At 38.8% G+C, this 22782-nt stretch overlaps 1 protein-coding gene across 22 annotated transcripts in view; it reads left to right on the forward strand.

The window, feature by feature from the left end:
• Nucleotides 1–22782, forward strand: part of DCDC1 (doublecortin domain containing 1) — a 557706-nt gene that overhangs the window by 71615 nt on the left and 463309 nt on the right. For all 22 annotated transcript variants that reach the window (XM_070071610.1, XM_070071601.1, XM_070071604.1 and 19 more), the window contains one exon: nt 18793–18998. In XM_070071610.1, coding sequence (XP_069927711.1) covers nt 18793–18998 — 206 coding nt within the window. The remainder of the gene's footprint in view (nt 1–18792; nt 18999–22782) is intronic.

The raw sequence follows: 22782 nt of genomic DNA on the forward strand, positions 1-22782 counted from the left end.
TGCTACCCTTTGTGCACTGTTTGATAGAAATTATGTGCACTGTTTTGATAGAAAGTACCACATTACCTTTTTTTTAAAATCCAAAATTTTTTAGATGGAACCACATCAGATCATAAGTGTTTTGGATATTGTCTTTATGTCACAACTGCAAAGAACTCTAATAAACATTAATTCTCACTAGAATATTAACTCAGAAAGGTTATAAATACTATTCTTATTACCTCAAGTTGTTTGCTACATGGATGAAAATGGGCACAGATGACACCTCCATGACTACAGCTGATAGAGTCTGTAGGAGGTAATAAAAAACAAACACCATTTCCTGTCTGAAGAGGCAAAATGAAAAGTTATAGTCAAAGGGAGGCCTTCCATTCAGTTATTCACTCAACATATATTTACAGTGCCAGACACTGCTCCAAGCCTTAAGAATATAATGTGAATAAGACAGAGGTTTCATGGAGCTTAGTGCTAATTAGGTAGAAGGAGAAACAGACAACAAACATATAAAGAATTGTACAAGGTCTTTATTGACAGTAAATGTATAAAGGAATTCAAAAGGGTAGTATAATAACAAATAATGTCATGGAAGAAGGGATTTTGAAAATGAAACAGACATTTGCCATAAACTTTTTTGCCATAAATCAAATATTTTGTTTGTCTGCCTACCTTGCTTGTTACTTTACCTGAGTATCCTTATGTATGTTTCATAATTTTTCAGAGTGGTTTGCCCTTCAAGCTGTTCATTTTCTTTCTGAAAGGCAGAAAGATAGATGAATAGGCAGATGGATGGAGAGAGATGTCCCGTGTGCTGGTTCACTCTGTGAATGCCTACAGCAGCTGGGACTGTACCAGGCCAAAGCCAGGAATCTGGAACTCAATCTGAGCCTTCCATATGGGTGGCACGGACCCAACTATTTGACCCATCACCTGCTTCTTCCCAGGGTATGCGTTAGCAGGAAGCTAGAATCAGAAGTAGAGCCAGAACTTGAACCAGACACTCAAATATGGATTGTGGGTATCCCAAGTGACATGTTAACCACTATGCCAACTATTTGCACTGTTCATTTTTGGAGGCTTTAGACATAGTTAGAAAAGATGTGAGGTGTATGTTATTATTCAGTGAAAAGAACATCAGACTCAAAGACAGATGATCTTGAAAGATTCTAGATTCTGTTGTATGACCTTGGGCAAACTGGTTTGACAGTTCAATATCCTAATCTGTGCAGTAGTGGCAGTACCTTACAGGAGTAAGGTACTATGGAATATAGTCTTATTTTTCTAATGAAGATAATTTGGAAATTAAATATTTATAAACCCCCAGTTTTGATAGAAAACTGAGAATATTATTTTATAAATATAATTAAGGGGTGAGTGTTTAACCTAGTGGTTAAGATGCCTGTTCAAATGCTTGCATCCCATATCAGAATGCCTGGATTTGGTAATTGCCTTCAGCTCCTGACTGCAGCTTCTTGCTAATGTAGACCCTGAGAAGCAATGGTGATGGTTCAAGTAGTTGGTCCCTACCACTCACAGAGAAGACTTGGGTTGAGTTCCTGGCTCCTGGATTTGGCTCAACCCATCGCTGGCTTCTTTGGAAGAGTAAACTAGGAAATGGGAAGTGCTCTCTCTCTATACACACACACACACACACACACACACACATCTTCCTCTCAATAAAAATTTAAAAATATATAACTGAGATTCCAAAGCTGTGCATCCACTTCTGCCTTCCTAGAATAACTTGCAAAGTTCAGGAAAGTACCACTACTACCTACAAAATTTGTTTCTACTTTCTTGCTACCAGGAAAGCAAATTATAGTGTGAATCTAGGGAAGTCATTTAAGTTCTCCAACTCTGGGTTTCCCCACCCATAATTTGAGCATAATGGTATGGACTTCATAGTGTTGCTATGAGGGGTAAATAAGAGGAAGTATATAAAATCTGACATGTGACACATATCCAAAATGTAGTCTCTTCAGTGGCTCTTCATCTGTTTTTCTCCTTTTACTCCCTTCTTTTCTAGGCATTTTTCTAAAAGCTTTTCATACAGGTTGTTACAAGTACCTGAATTTACTACCAAAGGTAGTTGCTGGGTCTGAGATCTTGAAATACATAAAATGAAATTAAAATTCCTTCTGATCAATTCAGTAAACAGCATGATATGAGAATCTAAGTTGGAGGTTTTGAACTCTCATTATCTGGGTGTAGGTCAAAATCAAGTCTTTTTATAAAAAGAGACCCAAGTAACCTTCATCTGCCGTATTCCAAGAGTTGTATTTTAAACTGTGTTTATGACCCAAGGCAAGGCCTAAGTTTAAGCTGCCATTACTTATTTAAAGGAAGTTGATAGAAAAGTTCAGAGAAAGGGTGACAACATTTTGATTGGCATAATAGATGGGATGTTTGTAATTTTAATCAAATTTAAATTGAAGACATACTTCAAATAATATGTCAGACTAGTGTTACTGAGTTAAAATCTAATGACAACCACTGTCATTATTAGTTAAATATAGCCATCATGCCTATAGCAATAAATGATGACACTTAAGAACAAGTAGAAACAAAGAGCACAAGTATTTAGAGAAATGGGAGTGACTAGAAACTCGGTGGAATGTAGGAATGTGACCTGGATTTAATCTATTTACCAAACATAGAAGCAATTGTAGTTTGGGCAGATGATATAATTGAATATAGCAGTATGTTTTCTTACTGTCAGAGCATTTATATTTTATAAACTCATCTTGCACCATGAAATGATGTGCTTGTTCATATTTAATGTCATTATCTATATCTACTTAACAGAGCATTATTGTGTTTTCAAGTTTGTTGCCCAACTACAATAGAATGAATTTTAAAAATATAAAGATTCTAGTGGCAGAAGGAGGCAACACTCTGTTTGCCTGATACATGCAGAATGGAAAATTATAATGTGGCGAGTGCTCAGATTTATTTAATTTTATGATAAGCATTGGCTTTTTAGAAGTAGTCTGAGGAAACATAATTATATTGTAGGTAGACTTTTTAACACAAGATAGAAAGTGTTATTTTTTTAAAAATCATTTGGTTAAAAATAAAACCATGGAAATGAAATACGATGTGGACTCATTAAAATATGATCTGATGTTGGAGTATTTTCTTTGAGAGCTTTTGGAGAGTAAGTGTATGAATAGTCCAGGGGACTTGACAGTCTCCGAACAATTGGGAAATGGCTCTTTGGGGACATATTTTCCAATGTTATACTAAGCCTTAGAATGTCACCAGAGGCCAGGCTTACTCCTGTCTTTACCCCATGGAATCTCAGCACTCCAGGGAGGTGTACCTGAGGAGAAGACTGGCATGAGTCTGGCTGTGATTGTCCTGGAAGGCCCTGGATGTCTAGCAGATTCATAGGAGGCATTGAAGTGATGAGATGAAACTAGGGCCTATTCTTTGGTAGTTGAGTGTGTAGGGCAGAGTCCTTGCTGAGAGCATTGTTTACAAGATAGATATTTAAGATGAGTCCAGAAGGGAACTCCAATGTCCTTGCTGTTGAGATTCATTCTGGGGAAGTCTTTGTATTTGGTTCTACTCTCTTCAAAAGCTCTAAGAAAGATGCATTTCTGTTACATCCTCAAAGCCCCCCTTTGTAATAATCAGATTTATAATTACTGGTGAAATGCCTGTCATCCCCCAAGACCATGGTTTATCAGGGCAGAAACTATGACTGCCTTGTTTGCCACCATTTTCTAGCATAGGATCTGTCACTTAATAGATGTTCGATAAATGTTACTCAATGATGTATGAAGGACCAAATGAAATAGGCACCATGGTGGCCAGGGCAGAGTAGGGGAGGATCTCCCTTCTTAGTGCAGCCTGCTTTGCTGTAAACAGTCAATGTGTGTTTAGGAAGAGTATATTAACAATTCCCTATTCTAAATTCATATATAGATTTGTAATTGTTCCCATTTGGCAGGGAGCCAGAGTAAGCCAGCCCAAGAATAATTACATTGCAGAGAGTCTAATGATTATGCTAATGTCTGTCTGAGACCAGACAATGATCAGAAGTGGGATAAATGATTCTGTAAGGAATCTATAGATGCTTGGGATCTAAGGTTTTCAGCTTTCCCACATCCTTTCAAGAATACCCTTTCTTCACCATTTTCTCAGCCTTTTCCCTGAGAAGGAGTAGGGGAAAAAAAGGAGGGACTGTTGGATTCATTTAACATTTTTTTTGTATTCCTCATAGTACCTTGAATAGAGTATGTGCTTATTAATTATTACTGAAAGGAAGTAAAAAAGGGGATGATGTGACCTTTGGTAAGCTTCAGGGTCATTGTTCTATACTGAGGGAATTGTGGGGCCAGATTCATCTTTTTCGAATTCCAATATGGAGCAAGGCATAGGAGAGGAGTAGAGGGAGAGGGAAATATTTTGTAATTCCTAAAACAGTGCTTGAAAGTCTCAGCCCTGGGACCTGAAAGAATTTGTAATTTTGGAAATGAAAAATTATGAAAGACAGAAATGTAGACAGCATTGGTTAGTGTTTTCTTAGAAGTTTAAAGTAAAGTTGGACAGTATTAAGATTATTTTAATACTTAGCATAGCTTCTTGCTCCATATACCCCGTACTCCCCTTACTATTTGGGTCTCCTGAGTCCACTCACCCCCTGCCCCTGAGATTATCCTTGTCTTCACCAGGGCTAGAATCCAATTAAGTCTTTGTTGAGCATCCTCAGGTTCTCCATCCTGGTGTGGAAGAGTCAGATTCTGTTCTTCTGGTCTTTGGATGTAATGATACTTACCCTGGCCATAAGCTCTCCAACTACCTTTCTTGATATGGAGGCATATGTCCCCTGACCCGTGATGTACAGAAGAACTAGCACATCCTGCTAAGTAGGAGGATTCCTGGTTTCCCTGCTGGTTCTCATATAAGGCAACCCAAGACCAGTATTTTGAAAAAGACTAGAGATTTCCTTTTCCTTACTTATCCAAATAGCTTTATTTCATTGGAATTTCATTTTTCCTTAATATAAGAGTGATTTTCCCAATAATTCCAGCTATCCAAAAGGTAGAATGGCCTGTTTGGGGGTTTGGTTCAGTGTTTTTGCAAGGTTCTGATCTGGTTACTTTCTTCCCTCTTTGCTCCGTCTATGGATGCTCTTTTGTTCCATCTCCTCACATGTCCCACCAGCTTGTTGTATGACTCAGCCTTCTCCTACAACTGGATTATGCTTCCATGTTGTGCCTAATTTAATAGGCTTCAAGTTCTGACTCATTCCCTTACTCTGGGAAGCCTTTCTTGACCATCTCAAGCTGTGTCAGGTGCCTGCACTCGATGCTCCCCCAATACTGTAACCTACCACCTCTCATCTAGCATTGCCTTATTGTGTGTTGTTTTTTCCTTTCCTTTTATTCAAGTACTAACCAGACCCAACCAAGCTTAGCTTCTGGGAGCAGACAAGATAGGGCACATTCAGGGTGCTGTGTGCATACACTGTTGTTTTCCTTTCTTGTCTTCCTGAAGAACCAAAAAATTCTTTGAGGTTTTCTGTGTGCAGTGTTCCAAGCAGGGACTATGTCATAGGTACTCGGTGTATGTCTGTGTAATGAATAAATAGAGTGAATGAAATGAGTGGGTAAGTCAATATTTTTTAGTTTCTTTCGATCTCAAGATTTCACAATTCTGAAGCTAAACATAGTCTGCACTAAGCCTGTGTGTTTTGTTTTGTTTTTGTTTTTTTGCTTCTTGTTATATTGAGTTATCTTCCACAAGACATATTCTGGTTTCCTAGTGAACTCAGTAGGGACATAATAATGAAACAATTAATTAATCATGAGTATGAAAATGTAATCTTTTCCCCAAATGCAGAGAAAACATGTGTTAAGTTAATATCTGCCTAATGAAAATATTACCTAATATTGACCTATTATGTGCCTAAATAAATAGTCATGCTCTGATCTGTTTGACAAATTTTAATATACATTTATTGAGCATCTGTTCTGTCCCAAACACTATCACTGGTGCTAGCTTTGTAACAGGAAACAATGCTTACACTGAAAATGCATGATCAAGTGTTATTAATTTGTTGGATAGCCAGCAAGCACACTTGTTTACAGTGTACAAGATATTGGAGATATAAAGGTGAGAACACTTTCACTCATGATGCTCAAATCTAATAGTCATGCACATGTAAAAACAAAGGTGTCTATAAGCTGGGCTGCTTAAAGAGTGATATGGAAGATGTACGCTGAATTGAGAAGAAATAAACACAGCCCAGAAATGAGGCAGGAAAAAGGCATCAACAAAGTTTGGAGTCAGAAAAGAGTATAGTATATGCCAGAACGTATGTCTTGTTCTCTCTTCCTCAGCAGAGGGAGAATGCCTCTAGTTCTTCTTCTACTGCAGTGGAGTAGAGGTTCTCAACTGGTGATAACTTTTACCTGGGGACATTTGTCACTCTCTAGAGACATTTTTGGTTGTCCTATCTATAAAGGTACTATGAGCATGTAGTGGGAAAAGGCCAGGGATACTTGTAAACATACCACAACGAACAGGACCACCTCTACAACAAAGAACACACAAATATAGACATATCAATACTTGGCGAGGTTGAGAAAACTTACTATCCTGCATCAAATTATTCTAGTTGATCAGACAAAAAGATCTATAAAAAGAGTTCCAGTAGTTTTTTTTTTTTTTTTTTTTTTTTTTTTTTTTTTGACAGGCAGAGTGGACAGTGAGAGAGAGAGACAGAGAGAAATGTCTTCCTTTTGCCGTTGGTTCACCCTCCAATGGCTGCCACTGCCAGTGCGCTGCGGCCGGCGCACCGCGCTGATCCAAAGCCAGGAGCCAGGTGCTTCTCCTGGTCTCCCATGGGGTGCAGGGCCCAAGGACTTGGGCCATCCTCCACTGCCTTCCTGGCCACAGCAGAGAGCTGGCCTGGAAGAGGGGCAACCGGGAAAGAATCCAGCGCCCCAACTGGGACTAGAACCCGGTTTGCCGGCGCCGCTAGGTGGAGGATTAGCCTATTGAGCTGTGGCACCGGCCAGTTCCAGTAGTTTTTAAAAAGACATTTAAAATTTATCTATCTATCTATCTATCTATCTATCTATTTCTATCAAGGGGCAAGGGGACAGAGAGAGACAGACAAACACAGTCAGGGAGAAGAGAGAGCTCCTTTATACTGGTTCACTCTTATAATGGCCACAATGGCTGGGAAATTGAAACCAGGAGCCAGAAACTCAGTGGAGGTCTCCCATAAGGGTGGTAGGAATCCAATTACATGAACCATCACAAGACCTCCCAAGGTCAGCATCAACAGAAAGCTGGAATCAGAGTTGGAGCTAGGGATTAAACCAAGGTACTATGATGTGGGACATTGGGATCTTAACTGGTTTCTTAACTGCTAAGCTTAATACCAGCCCTCAGATATATGTTTTGACCAAAGCTTTTTAAGAGAAGCTGCTGTTTAGATGGCACTAAGATGCAAATATGTGGAATATGAAGCAATATTTAAAACAAAGGAAATCCAGTTATTTTAAAATTAGAATTCTTATATGTTACTTAAAGCACTTTTTAGACACTTGAGGGAATATACAGTGTTATGGTTTAAAAAGTAGGGTCTGCATTTGCTCCAGCTTGGATATGATCTTCGATCAACTTAATAATATCTGATGCTGATCCAATTCCTTAATTTCTTCAAGTCTTATTTTCTTCATAAAATGAGAATGATAATATAACCTACTTCCTGAAACTGACACTTTGAGATACAATGAGTTTGAATAGCCCTTGTCTCAACTGTTGAACAGTTTTTCTTTTCATACTGTTTGTTGAATGCTTTACTTAGTATAGAGTTAATCTTATGCGTATAAAGTTAATTAAAATAGATCTTAGTAAAAATAAGAATAGGAATAGGAGAGGGATGAGGAAGAAGGATGGGAGTATGGGTAGGAGGGCAGGTACCATGGGAAAAATCACTGTTCCTAAAGTTGTATGTATGAAATACATGAAGTTTGTGTACCTTAAATAAAGGTTTCTGGGAAAAAAATATTACCCACTTCCTAACATTGTAAGGATGAAATAGAGTTGTGTATGTAAAGCATTTACCACAATTATTTCCATATGTTGTTCTTAATGAAAATCATGATAATAACAGCATAAACAAAATTTACTGTTTTTAAATTACCCATAAGTATTTCAGCTCCTTTCATTCATACAACAAATAGCAGAATTACTAGTTTTATTTCCTAAATAAGAAAACTAAAAGTCAATAAAATTGATGGATTTTTTTCAGTTTTAGAGTTAGTAAGAGGCAAATTTAAGATTCAGATTCAATCAGAGCCCATACTCTTGAATAGTAGGCCAGGCTGCTTATCTAGAAGATTACTAATACATTTTAATCATTAGCATCATTTGTTTTTCTTAAAGTTTTATTTATTTGATTGAAAGAGTTGTATACAGAGAAAAGGAGAGGCAGAGAGAGAAAGAGAGATCGTCCTTCTGCTGGTTCATTTCCCAGATGGCCAGAGCTGTGCCAATCCAAAGCCATGAACCTCCTCTGGGTCTCCATGCAGGTGCAGGGGCCCAAGGACTTGGGCCATCTTCTACTGCTCTCCCAGGCCATAGCAGAGAGCTGGATCGGAAGTGGAGCAGCTGGGACTTGAACCAGTGCACATATGGGATGCTGGCACTGCAGGTGGTGGCCTTATCTGCTACTCCATATCACCGGCCCCATAGCATCATTTTCTTAGACTACTTTATAGGTTGGATTAAAAATTCATAGTCCCATACAAATTTTATGTATTTCTAGTAGTTTTTCCATGTTTATCAGTATCAACACAGATCCAGAAAGTATGAATACTTTTTAAAAATTCTGTACATAATATATTTTACAGATGATATTAAAAATTTTTACTTTATTTTGTGGTTTTTCAATAGAGATCTACAAACATTTAGAAAACCTATTTGAACTTTAGAATTGTGATTTGTTTTATTCTAGACTACATTATTTTTACACTTTAACTTAGCCAAAAGGCCAAGAAGCAATAGACTACATTATTTTTAGTGAAATATCTTCAGCTGTTCTCAGGTAGAATTATGAATACATTCTTTTTATTGAAATACATGTGATTGGCATAAAAGGTACACTTTATTATGTATTAACTTATTCAGCACTTACTGAGCACCTACTTTATTTTATTTTATTTTTTTTAATTTATTTAATGAGCATAAATTTCCAAAGTACAGCTTATGGACCACAATAGCCTCCTCCCCCCCACCCCCGCCCGTGTCTTCCCTCCCATCCACAATGCTCCCCTCTCCCACTCCCTCTTCCCTTCCCCTTCACATCACAATTAATTTTCAATTATCTTTATATACAGAAGATCAATTTAGCGTATGTTAAGTAAAGATTACCACATTTTGCTCCCACACAGAAACATAAAGTGTAAAATACTATTTGAGTACTAGTTATAGCATTAATTAAACACCTAAGAGTAATTGTGTATTAATTACATAGCTCAACCAATAGTTTTAAGTAGAATATAAAATGCATCTTTTGCATTGTTGTGGCTTCCCCCCGACCTCCCTCCCTCCCATGGCCCTCCCCTCACCCACTTCCTCTCCCCTCTCCCCCCTTCATCACGTTTCATTTTCGGTTACCTTCATATACCGAAGATCAATTTAGTCTATACTAAGCAGGGATTTCAACAGGTTGCACTCACACAACCGAACCAGGTATAGGGTATTGTTCGACTAGTAGTGTTGTTTTTGAGTTTCATAGATAAACATATTAAGGACAGAGATCCTGCGAGGGGAGCATGAACCCAGTGACTCCATTGTTGATTTAACAATTGGCACTCTTATTTATGACGTCAGCAATCACCCGAGACTCTTGCTATGAGCTGTCTAGGCTATGGAGGCCCCTTGAGTTCACCAACTCTGTATTTGTTTAGTCAAGGCCATATCACAGTGGAGGTTCCTTCCTCCCTTCAGAGAAAGGCGCCTCTCTCCTTGATGGCCTGATCCTTCTGCTGGAGTGTTGTTCGCCAGGATCCTTCATTTAGATTGTTTTTTTGCCACCGTGTCATGGCTTTCCATGCCTGCGAGACTCTCATGGACCTTTTAGTCAGATCCGAATGTCCCAAGGGTTGATTCTGAGGCAGGAGTGCTGTTTTGGGCATTTGCCATTCTATGAGTCTGCTGTGTGACCTGCTTCCCCTGCAGGATCATTCTCAACCCTTTTGATTCTATCTTTCATTATTTGCTTACACTGGTCTTATTTGTGTACTCTCTTCGACACTTACCCTATCTCTTGGATCAGTTGTGTATTTATATTTGTCTCTTTACCAAGTGTGCTGGCATTGGTGCCTGCCTCCTTGGTAAGATTGAGTTGAAATCCCCTGGCACATTTCCAGTTCCACCATTGGAGGTAGGTCTGATTGAGTATGTGCCGTCCTATATATCTCCTCCCTCTCTTATTCCCACTCCCATGTTCCACAGAGATCAATTTCCTATTAATTTTTAAACGCTTAAGAATGGTTGTGCATTGATTGCAGAGTTCAACCAGTGGTCTTGTGTAGAGCATACCGAGCAACAACAACAACAACAAAAATACTAAAGGAACAAAATAGTAAGTTTTTCCTCAACAGTCTAGACAAGGGCTGCTCATGTCATTGTCTCTTATAGTGTCCATTTCACTTCAATGGGTATCATTTTAGGTGCTCGCTTAGTTGCCATCAATCAGGGAGAACATGTGATATTTATCCCTTTTGGACTGGCTTATTTCACTCAGCATGATGTTTTCCAGCTTCCTCCATTTTGTTGTGAATGCCCGGATTTCGTTGTTTTTTACTGCTGTATAGTGTTCCATAGAGTACATATCCCATAGTTTCTTTATCCAGTCATCCGTTGATGGACATTTAGGTTGATTCCATGTCTTAGCTATTGTGAATTGAGCTGCAACAAATATTGAGGTGCAAATGGCTTTTTTCACCCCTTTAATTCCATTTGGGTATATTCCAAGGAGTGGGATGGCTGGGTCCTGTGGTAGTGCTATGTTCAGGTTTCTGAGGACTCTCCAGACTGTCTTCCATAGTGGCTTTACCAGCTTGCATTCCCACCAACAGTGGATTAGTGTCCCCTTTTCTCCACATCCTCGCCAGCATCTGTTGTTGGTTGATTTCTGTATGTAAGCCAATCTAACCGGAGTGAGGTGGTATCTCATTGTGGTTTTGATCTGCATTTCCCTGATGGCTAGGGATCCTGAGCATTTTTTCATGTGAGCACCTACTTTATATCTCAAGCAAATATTGTGTGTTTAGCCAAGTAAGCACACAATTGTAGTATAGAAGAATAAGTTCATTGGTAGAGTTCTTCACAAAGTGCTGGGAGAAGGGGTCCTAAATGCTTCTTGGGAGAGATGGTGCCAAAGTGAACTTTGAGAAATGCAAAAGAATAAAATAAATCATGTAAAATAAATTATTTACAGTTTTTTTAAAAGTACTCCTACTTCCAGTTTCTGTGTTGATACCAATAAACATGCAGAAGAATTTACCCTAAATATAACTGTAGCTCTTTCCAATCTGTTCAACTCCTTCTAGACTATCATTTTCCAAAATATTCCCTTTGGCAAGGGTTTCTTCTTCTTTTTTAAAAAGATTTATTTATTTATTTGAAAGTCAGAGTTACACAAAGAGAGGAGAGGCAGAGAGAGAGAGAAAGAGGTCTTCCGTCCGATGGTTCACTCCCCAGATGGCCGCAATAGCCGGAGCTGTGCTGCTCCGAAGCCAGGACCTAGGAGCTTCTTACAGGTTTCCCATGTGGGTGCAGCGGCCCAAGGACTTGGGCCATCTTCTACTGCTTTTTCAGGCCATAGCAGAGGGCTGGATGGGAAGAGGAGCAGCTGGGACTAGAAACGGCACCTGTATGGGATGCCGTCGCTTCAGGCCAGGGAGTTAACCCACTGTGTCATAGCACCGGCCCCGGCAAGGTTTCTTCTTAAAGAAATTCTCTGCCATTATAGTCATCAATGAGCTCAAGGTGGTAGATCATTCATGTTTAAGTTCGTGCTAGGGAAAAGTAGGGAATACTGAGGGTAGATATAGACACACAGGAAATAAGCCCATTTTACAAAATTGGTTTGTTTGTTGAAAGTGGAGAAAATATATTTCACAAACTGAGTTATTTAATTGCGCGGTAAGAGTTATCTAGAAAGTATTTCACTTGTGGTGAACTGAGCTACAAAAAATTAAGAAACACAAGACTGGATTCCCTACTTGCAAGTACAAATAGGATGTATACTTTAAAACATTTACATAATAATTCCAGGTGATTTATACTCTTCCCATAGTACCTGGTGTTTAATAGGTTGTCACATTTTTTTTTAACTTTTATTTAATGAATATAAATTTCCAAAGTACGATTTATGGATTACAATGGCTTCCCCCCCATACCGTCCCTCCCACCCACAACCCTCCCCTTTCCCACTCCCTCTCCCCTTCCATTCACATCAAGATTCATCTTCGATTATCTTAATATACAGAAGATCAGCTTAGTATACATTAAGTAAGGATTTCAGCAGTTTGCTCCCACACAGAAACATAAAGTGAAAAATAATAGATGATTTTTTTTAAATGATGATGAAATCAGATCAGACCTATTGTCATGTTTAATCCCAGTGAGAGTCAAGTTGGGAGTTGATAATTTCTTTTCTTTTTTTTTTTTTTTTTTACAGAGGATCAGTTTAGTATACATTAAGTAAAGATTTCAACAGTTTGCACCCCCATAGAAACACAAAGTGAAATATATTGTTTGAGTACTCGTTATAGCATTAAATCTCAATGCACAGCACATTAAGGACAGTGATCCTACATGAGGAGTAAGTTTTAAGAGCAAGATTTATTAGACTCAAAGACCTCCAACCAGAGTCTCATTTTAGGGCGCTCCAGGAGAGGCAAAACCCAAAGGGGCTGGTGGTTGAGGGTTTTTAAGCACAATTTTTAGAAAAAAGAAAAAACTTGACAATCAGGTTGACATTCAGTTACAAGGCAGGAACAAAACCCTTCAAAAGATCTGATTTGCAATCTGGCTTGCTCATGATAAAACAAAGGAGCCATCAGAAGGGTGAGATACCTAATTTGTTTTACAGTGAACTGGGAGCTCAGAAGGAGCTCAGTGGAGTCACTACTGCCTTTCTAGTCTCACGATAAGATTGGAAGTCCCCAAGGAGTGGGGCAGGAGCTTTTGACCTTGCTAAAGATAATTTGTGGGGAAAGAAAACGTTTAGCACCTTCACTTTCCAAGGGGACCATCCTGACTGAATATTAGCCCATCTCACTCCTCACATCCCCCACCATCACCCAGAAGAACAGAAGTTAGGGCCTATGGGGTGATGACAGCTCTGGCTTCTTTAAGTTGAGTAGGGGCTGAGTAGCAGTCAAGACAGAGTACCAGCAGCAGGTTGGGGATGCAGAGCTAATTTGCAGAAACTGCTTCCATCTGAGGATTCATGTGCATGGTTTAAGATTTTTATTTATTTATTTATTTGAGAGGCAGAGTGAGGAAGAGGGAGAGGGAGAGACAGAGAGAAAGGTCTTCCATCTGCTGGTTCTCTCCCCAAATGGCCACCACAGCCAGAACTAGACCAATCAGAAGCCAGGAGTGAGGAACTTCTGGGTGTCTTACAAGGGTGCAAGGGCCCAAACACTTAGGCCGTCTTCCACTGCTTTCCCAGGCCATAAGCAGAGAGCTGGATCAGGAGAGGAGCAGCTGTGGCATGAACTGGTGTCCATATAGGATGCTGGCCCTGCAGGCAGAGGCTTAAACTACTATGCCACAGTATGTGCCCCTGTTACATATTATTGAATGAACAATGTACGTCTGGATGGATGGTACAGGCTACAGGGGCTCTCAAGTGTTCAGAGAGGTGACAAGTCACTGTGAGCTGGAACAATAAGGGAAGATCTTAAACTGGGTCTTGAAATGAACTTGATTCTGAATAGGTGGAGGATGAAGTTAAAAATGGACATGGCATACTCAAGGGATAGTGAGCAGATTAACTTGGGCTGAATAGTGCTCTAAACAGTGGTAAGAGAAGAATAGGAAGTTTGGATAGCAACATGTTATCTGTAAGCTCTTCTGTTAGATGTAAGTTTGAGGAAATAAAGTGTGTGTGTGTGTGTGTGTGTGTGTGTTTTCATATTCCTTGCACAGAAGGCATATAAGATGGACTCAAGGGTGTTTACTACCTGATCAATTGACTACCTGATCAATGAACAGAAAGGCTGGCTGGTTCATTGACTAGTGGGAAACTTCATAAGGTAGCTCCAAGGGCTTTTCTTTTAGGCAATTGTGAAATTGACATTATAGGAAAACTCATCTGTTGTCAGATGTGATGGAGGAGAATCAAATACAATTAGGAAGCTTTTGCAGATAGGAGGATAAAGGAAATGGATAAGTGAATCTGGTTTGGAATGGAAAGAAACGATACTTCTAAGAGTTACTGTAAAGGAAGAATAGCTGAGAGTTAGGTTTTTATTCTTTTCATCTTTCTCTGCTAAGTTTCTCTAGAAGGAAAGACTGAAATGGGGATTTTTGTGTGTGTGTGTAAGAGAGACTTATTGAGGGAATACTCACAGCTGAAGTGTATCAAGGAGTGAAGGAAGGAACCTACAGCACAGGAAGAAGTGTGACCATTCCTGGAATTCAACTGAATTGTAGCCCCCACTGGAATGCAGAAGACACCACAGAGTTGCCACTCCTAGAGGCAAGAGGACTGACTGTTGTCTTCCCAGGCAGTTATTAGCTATGTGCTGTCTCTGAAGATAGGAGGAGGAGATCAGGACTGCACAGGCATTCATTTCCTGGTTAGGTTGTGTAAGCCAATGACAGTTCTCAGGATAAGTGTGCAGCTGTGAAATGGCAGTGGCAAGGACTCACAGCATCTGGAGTTTGGGTGCACTGGACTGAGAAAAGGCACCTTGGTAGGACACCAACAGTGTCTACTACATTTTGCTATGATCTCTTCTTTGTACCTCTAGTAGTTTCCCATCATATCCAGAATATAGTCTGGAGCCTTTATATCTCTGGCTTTATCCACAAACACTCTATCTAGACTTTGTTTTTCTTTCTCAAATAGGCCAAGGTCATTCTTACCTCAGAAGCTTTGTGCATGGTGTTTGTTCTGCCCAGAATACCTCAGATGTGATCACTAACTTATTCAGGTTTCTCTATTCGGATGTCACTTCTTTGGAGAGACCTTCCACTTTCAGTGTCTTCACAAGAGGCCTTGAGCTACACAACCCCTGATGAGTAGACTCCCAATAAATTATCATCACATGAATAAGAAGTTGGTTGTAGAAAAACAAATGATTAAGGATCACAGGTCTCTCTGAGGTGGTAGATGACTGTGAAAGAAATGGAAGCAATGATAGAAATAAGAACTGTAAAAGGTGATTCATTTTTTGCAGGCAGATGTGAAATTGTACTTTAGACTCACCAAATTAGAGAAAATGGCAGGAAATACATGGTAGAGACAGAATAGTAACTGATTAGGATCCAAGTTTCTAGAACTGAATGAATTTTCCAGCACCACAACATACCAGTTGCAGATCTTGGGCAAGTTTGGGTGTCTCAATTTCTTCACCTTTAAATGAGTATAATCATATTACCTATCTCATAAAGTTACTGAGAAGACTAAATGAGTTAATACCTATGAATCAAGCCAAACACTATCCAGCTAGTAGTAGCCATTATATTGAATGGAATTTACAGAGTTCTAGATATAGCAGACCTGGTCAACACCAGAGCTGGAACTAGGATGAGATGAGTGAAGCAGCTATGGGACAAAATATGAGGACGCATTCACTCTGTGGGTTATGTGAAGGCCCTGAACTTGCTTTTTAAGATTCTACCTCATTGGATTTTTACTTGCCTCACCCCAGTCCTGGCCCTGGTCCAAATAATCAAAGTAGAAAACCCTGATTGGTAAGATTGTCTAGATCAGGATGTAACACTTCTTCTTTCTGACCTTGGTGGAGTGGTTTCTTGTTGCTAATCTCTGAATTGTCTTGCTGTTCTTTGGTAACTCCTCATCATTTACATAACTTTCCCCTGAGATTAGTCACCTGTGATCAAATACTCTGAGGGGGCCGGCGCCTTGGCTCACTTGGCTAATCCTCTGCCTGTGGCACCGGCATCCTGGGTTCTAGTCCCGGTTGGGGCACTGGATTCTGTCCTGGTTGCTCCTCTTCCAGTCCAGCTCTCTGCTGTGGCCCAGGAAGGCAGTGGAGGATTGCCCAAGTGCTTGGGCCCTGCACCCGCATGGGAAGCACCTGGCTCCTGGCTTTGGATTGGCAAAGTTCCGGCCGTAGCGGCCATTTTGGGAGTGAACCAATGGAAAAGGAAGACCTTTCTCTCCCTCTCTCTCTCACTGTCTAACTCTGCCTGTCCAAAAAAAAAAAAAAAAACAACTCTGAGGGGATTCTTGTTTTCCTGGTTGTACCTTGACTTATGTAACAGTTAATATATCCTAGAGTTCCATTTTAAGCAATAGAATTTCAGGGCATAGGATAGAAGCTAGCATTTATCAAATGACTTCAGTGTTTTAGGTACTTTTACATATAAATTATTTAATCTTCATCAGGTGGTGGAGTAATGCCATTAGATATTTTGTAGGTTAGAAATCAAAGATTCCCGAAGGTTTAGCTCCACCTGGGGTCACTAAGTACCACTTCCCACTATGCAAGTTGTTTGTGGGCATCCAGACTGAGAAAACCCCTATCAAACAACAAGATCTCATTAGTTTTTTTCTTCAGTGAGAATTTTTTTTTAACTTTTCAGAGACATATTGACCATTAGACATCCTCCTCCTCTTCCTTGCTTCTTATCTGATTTATTGCAGTGAAATTCACATTATATAAAATTAATCATTTTAGAGTGAACAGTTTAGTAGCATTTAGTATATTCACAATGTTGTACAATCATACCACCACCTCTAGTTGTAAACATTTTCCTCATTCCAAAATAAAACTTGTTACGCATTATATTTCTTCTAATTCCTCTCTCATCCCAGGCCCTGGCAGTCATCAGTCTCTGTCTTGTTTCTATGTATTTAACAATTCTATATATTTCTTTTTATTATTTATTTGAAAGATAGTTACAGAGTGAGGTAGAGAGAGAGAGAGAGAGAGGTCTTCCATCCAATGGTTCACTCCCCAGATGGCTGCAATGGCTGGAGCTGTGCCAATCCGAAGCCAGGAGCCAAGAGCCAGGAGCCAAGAGCCAGGAGCTTCTTCTGGGTCTTCCACGTGGGTGCAGGAGCCCAAGGACTTGGGCCATCTTCTACTGCTTTCCCAGGCCATAGCAGAGAGCTGGATCGGAAGAGGAGCAGCCAGGACTAGAACCAGTGCCCATATGGATGCTGGTGCTTCAGGCCAGGGCTTTAACCTGCTGTGCCACAGCGCCGGCCCCATCTATATGTTTCTTATAAGGAGAATCATATGATATGTCTGGCTTCTTTCACTTAGCATAATGATTTTGGGGTTTATAATATGTGACATATATCAGTGTAAGGCCATCACAAGCACACCAAACACTGGAGTAAAGAAAAGGGTTTATTGTCTGGTGGGGGGTTTTGTTTCTGTTTTTTCTTTCTTTCTTTCTTTTCTTTTTTTTTTTTTTTGAACATTTACTATAACCATTGTGAGACTTGAAGGTTATTAACAACCAGTAACTTGTGCTTCATATTGACATTAGCAGATTTATGTAATGTACCATTTTTAGGATTAAAAAGTCATGCTTCTTTCAAGGGAGACCTAACAGAAAAGGCTTATGTGGGAATTTTGGTAAACCAATAAATGTAGCTATTTTCAATTCTATAAAAATAAAATTATGTTTCTCTCATTAGGACAAATAAGAGCAGGTGATGGAGGGATCATTGTATTTTTGTAATTTATGTGAAAAGAAAATACAATCTAGAATAAATTGACTGCACAAATAAAATAAGAAGCTCAGGTACAAATTATTTATTTATGAAATTGAAACCTCTTGAAAGAGGAATACTGACAGCAACTTAGTATGCAATATACCACACTCCTGTCTTACCCTTACATTTTCAAAGTCATGCATAGTAATTTGATTGCACTCCCGCCAATATTAGTAGGAGTTTTGAAACTTAAATTCCCACACACATATTTGAAAATGTATAGGTCAAAGTAAACTGTTAATGAAAAGCTGTTTTTCATTTTCAGTGAAATAGTTTGGATCTCTCACCAAAGATGTCCTAGAAGCCACCTTCATTCTAGTTACAGGAGAATTACAGTCTATTTACTATTGGAGGTTACTATTTGGAGGTTATTATCTCTAAAGCAACATGGATAAGAAATCATTTTAAAGGAGGAGAAGTGTTTTTTTTTCCAACCCTGAAGAACACACAAGTTCAGAATTCATGTTGCCTTAGAATAAGAAAAGGACACTGGACCCTTTCAGCAGCCCCTTTCAGTTGGGTGCATCTGATCAGTGATAGAGGCATGCTAAGGTGAATTTTAATTAGGACTAAATTGTGGTATTACTCTTTCATACCCTGAACATCTGTTCCCTTCAGAAATGATGATTTATGCAGGCTATCAGAGCAGACAGCTTGCTACAGCTTATGTCACGGTTAGTGGGAAGCTGGTGGTAGCATTTCAGAAAACCAGCATCTAAATGGAGACTGGCCAGTGTATATGAGATAGGTAATGGGGGAGGGGAATTCTGATGTGTCCATTTTTAATTTTAAAGCCAAATATTGACTTGACTTAAAAAATTATCTTCTAGACCATCTGTTGTTAATGAAGAATGTAACCTGGACAATGAATGGGCTGATGCTTCCTACTGATGTTAAAAGACGGAAAACCAAACCTGTTCTTTCTAATAGAATGAAGAAACTTACTGAGAAGACCTCAGTCCGAATTCTGTCCTTTAAGAATGGCATGGGGCAGGATGGGCATGAGATAACAGTGGGAAAGGAAACAATGAAAAAGGTAATTTTGTATTAAATACTGAAGTATGAATTAAATATCAAATTTTTATGGCTTTTGAAATATTTTGTATTTTTCCCTTCAACATATCAGTGTCAACTAATGAACTGAAATATTAATAAGGTATGATATATAACTAAAAAATTCACCTATTTGCAAATGGCTTATTGCACTAACAATATAAATTACCTCAGCAAACAATGATATTTCACAATGTTATTATACTTATAGGCCATTTATCTAGTAAAAAGTTATGCTTACACTTGAGGGGCCATTCTGTTTGGCTACAATATTTTATGATACATTTATGTTGAATCTCAATCTAATCTAACTACAAACCTCAGACTGCCTCTTCATTTAAAGATGATAATTAAGACATAAAAGTACTTTAAACCCTTGAGAGCATAAGGAAGTTTTGAAATAACTAAAATTCAGGTTTGAACTGTTCATATAATTTTTAAAAAACAAATCTGGATAAGCCTTTGAAAATTTATGTAACACTTTAAACATTTAAAGTATTCTAATATATATACATAATTTACAGGAGTTGCTTATGTTTCTAAAACCATATTCAATTTTTAAAAATATGAAAAAACTAATGAGAATTTTAAAATGCATATACCCACACTCCATTTTTTACAGATAAATGTTTTTAATTCAGTTGTAAAGCAGAATAATAACAATAGTAGTAAGTGAAATGTGGCAAGGATACATGAGAGGGAGAGTGTAAAACATAACCAAACTTTCTAGGTTTGAATCCCGGCTTTACCATTCCCTACTTGTGAGACATTGGGAAACTCAGTTTCTTCATCTAAAAGGGAGGATAACACAATGCCCATTTCATAGAGTTGCTGTGAGGATTCATTCGGGCACTGAGGAAGTTCCTGGTAAATGCTTTCTGTTCTTAGCTTTAATACTCATAAATCATGTCCAATAGAAATTATTTTTCTTACTAATGGGAGAATAGTTGTAAATAATTTTTTATACCAAACGATTTCACATTGAATATGGCCTAAAATAGGTTGGTAGTTGTGTAGATATTGGGGAAAAATTAAGATACTGATTTATTCAACTGTGTATTTTTGTGGTGGTTTTGCAGCCACAACCAGTTGAGAGCATTTAGCAAGGAGCTAGGAGACCTGGATTTTATTTTTGTATTATCTTCAGATTTGGATTATTAGCGGAAAAAAGGGATATTACACACCAGAACAAATTGCTAAGACAAGTTGTAACATCCTCCCTGGAGATTTTGAAAAATAGAGAAGATGGACTTATCTTTTGGATTGTTAAATGCAGTCATTCTTGGAGATGGAAGCTAGATTAGATAACCTCTTGAGTTCACTTCAGTTCAATCTCTGTAATTCTATGCCGTGGTGGTAAAATAGGTAATAGTCACTTACAGATTACACATTCTTAGATGAAAGGTGGCGTATAAATAAAAATGTCACTGCTATTTTGATATTTGTCACTAGAGAGCAATTTATTTAAAACTGGGTGACTAGAGAAGTTTTTAATTTATTTTTTCTTCTTACAATTTGTACAATTTAAAAAACTTTCACCATTTATAAAACTCATGATAGAACATAATCTAGTGATTAATATATTTACAGGTGTTTGTCTAAATGTCACTGTTAAGAATGTGGTAAATGAGAGGAGGCAACAAAATCCTGGTCCTGGGTGTCAGTAAGAACTTTCTGGAAGGGATAAACAGTAAATAATTAGGCTAGCTAATTATTTGGAAATTAAATATAATTTTTAAGGTTTATTTTATTTATTTGAGACACAGAATTACAGACAGAGAGAGGGAGAGACAAAGAGAGAGGTCTTGCATCCTCTGGTTCATTCCCCCAAATGGCTACAAGAGCTAGAGCTGGGCCAGGCTGAAGCCAGGAGCCAGGAGCCTCTTCCAGATCTCCCACATGGATGCAGGGCCCAAGCACTTCGGCCATCTTCCACTGCTTTCCCAGCCACCATCAGGGTGCTTGACTGGAAGTGGAGCAGCCTGGATGCGAACTGGCGCCCATATGGAATGCCGGCGCCACAGGCATAGGCTTAACCTACTATGCCACAGTGCTGGCCCCTAAATTTAATTTTTGAAATATGTGTTGTTAATCATAGAATAACACCTTATTTATAGAGTAAGTACTAAATCAGTAATAGAAATAAGAAGGCGGCATAATCATAGGAGAAATGCACATGATTTTCTCTTTTATGATAAACTATTAGGATTATTAACTACTATTTTTAAGTTACTACTGAATACTGTAAAGTTGAAGTGGAATGTGAGGACTATAACACGGTGAAGACTATTACAGTGGGATACAAAGAGAATTGTTGAGAGTTGATGGTAAAATAAGATAAAGCATGAAGCATTAAGGAATCCAAGGGAGAAATGATTGCATTTTAATCATAAATGGAAAATAAAAAGAAAAATCATTTATTATTTTAGAGTTATGTAATTAAGAATTTTGAAATGAGGGCCAAATGATATTTATCATTAAATTCTGCAACATCAGAACTATAGAACATACCTTTGAAACATGAATCTGGTACTTTTAGAATTATTTGGTGCAGTTTTAGTAACCACATAGCACTTGCCACTATAGGATATTAGCTGTACATATATGAGCATACTTCAAAAAGCTGATAGAAATGGAATTAAAATGTATTTACTTCAGTGCAAAATTTTGAAAAGCATGCTTATATGGGATCTTCATTTAGTTCATGGGAAATACTTATGAAAAAAATTATACATGAATTGCATAGTTTTTTTACATAAAATAAACTTTTTTAAAATTCAACTGCCCATGAACTTTTTTTAAAGATTTATTTATTTATTTGAAATTCAGAGCTACACAGAGAGAGAAGGAGAGGCAGAGAGAGAAAGAGAGAGGTTATCCAACCGCTGGTTCACTCCCCAACTGGCCACAATGGCTGGAGGTTGAAAAAGGTATTGAGAAAAAGTAATGGGTGTAAGATGCCAAGTTGGGGGCCAGTGTTGTGGCATAGTAGGTAAAGCTGCTGCTTGATATGCCAGCACCCCATATGGGAGCCAGTTTGAATTCCAGCTGCTCCACTTCTGATCCAGCTCCCTGCCTGGGAAAGGCAGTGGAGGATGGCCCAAGTATTTGGGCCCCTGCCACCCATATGGGAGACCTGGAATCAGCTCCTAGCTCCTGGCTTGTGTCTAACTCAGCCCTGGCTATTATGACCATCTGGGGGAATGAGCCAGGGGATGGAAGATCTATTTGTCTGCCTCTACTTCTCTTTCTGTAACTCTATCAAATAAGTAAATAATTTTTTTTAAAGAAAGATGCCAAGCTAAAGGGAAAAGAAAAGCTATAAAACTTTTTAAGACACACACACACACAGAGACAGAGAGAGAGAGAGAGAGAGAGAGAAATCTTCCATCCATTGGCTCACTCCTTAAATGTCCACAATGGCCTTGGCAGGGCCAGGCTGAAGCCAGGAACCAGGAGCTTCTTCCAGGTCTCCCACTGGGCCATCCTCTGCTGCTTTCCCAGGTACACAAGCAGGGAGCTGGATCCGAAGTAGAGCAACGGGGACAGGAACCAGTGCCCATGTGGGATACTGGCGCTGCAGCTGGCAGCCCAACCCACCATTCCACAATGCCGGCCCTAACTAGGCATTTTCTTTAGCATGAAGTCCCTCATTCCCCCAGGGGTGATCAGTTTTACCAGATAGAATCTACCAATTTGAGCAGTGTAGTAGTCAAGTGGAGGAGGATGTTAAGAATTGCACTTTCTATATATAGATTTTTCTTTGA

Source organism: Oryctolagus cuniculus, chromosome 1 (assembly GCF_964237555.1).
Source record: "Oryctolagus cuniculus chromosome 1, mOryCun1.1, whole genome shotgun sequence".
In the NCBI taxonomy this organism is placed as follows: Eukaryota; Metazoa; Chordata; class Mammalia; order Lagomorpha; family Leporidae; genus Oryctolagus; species Oryctolagus cuniculus.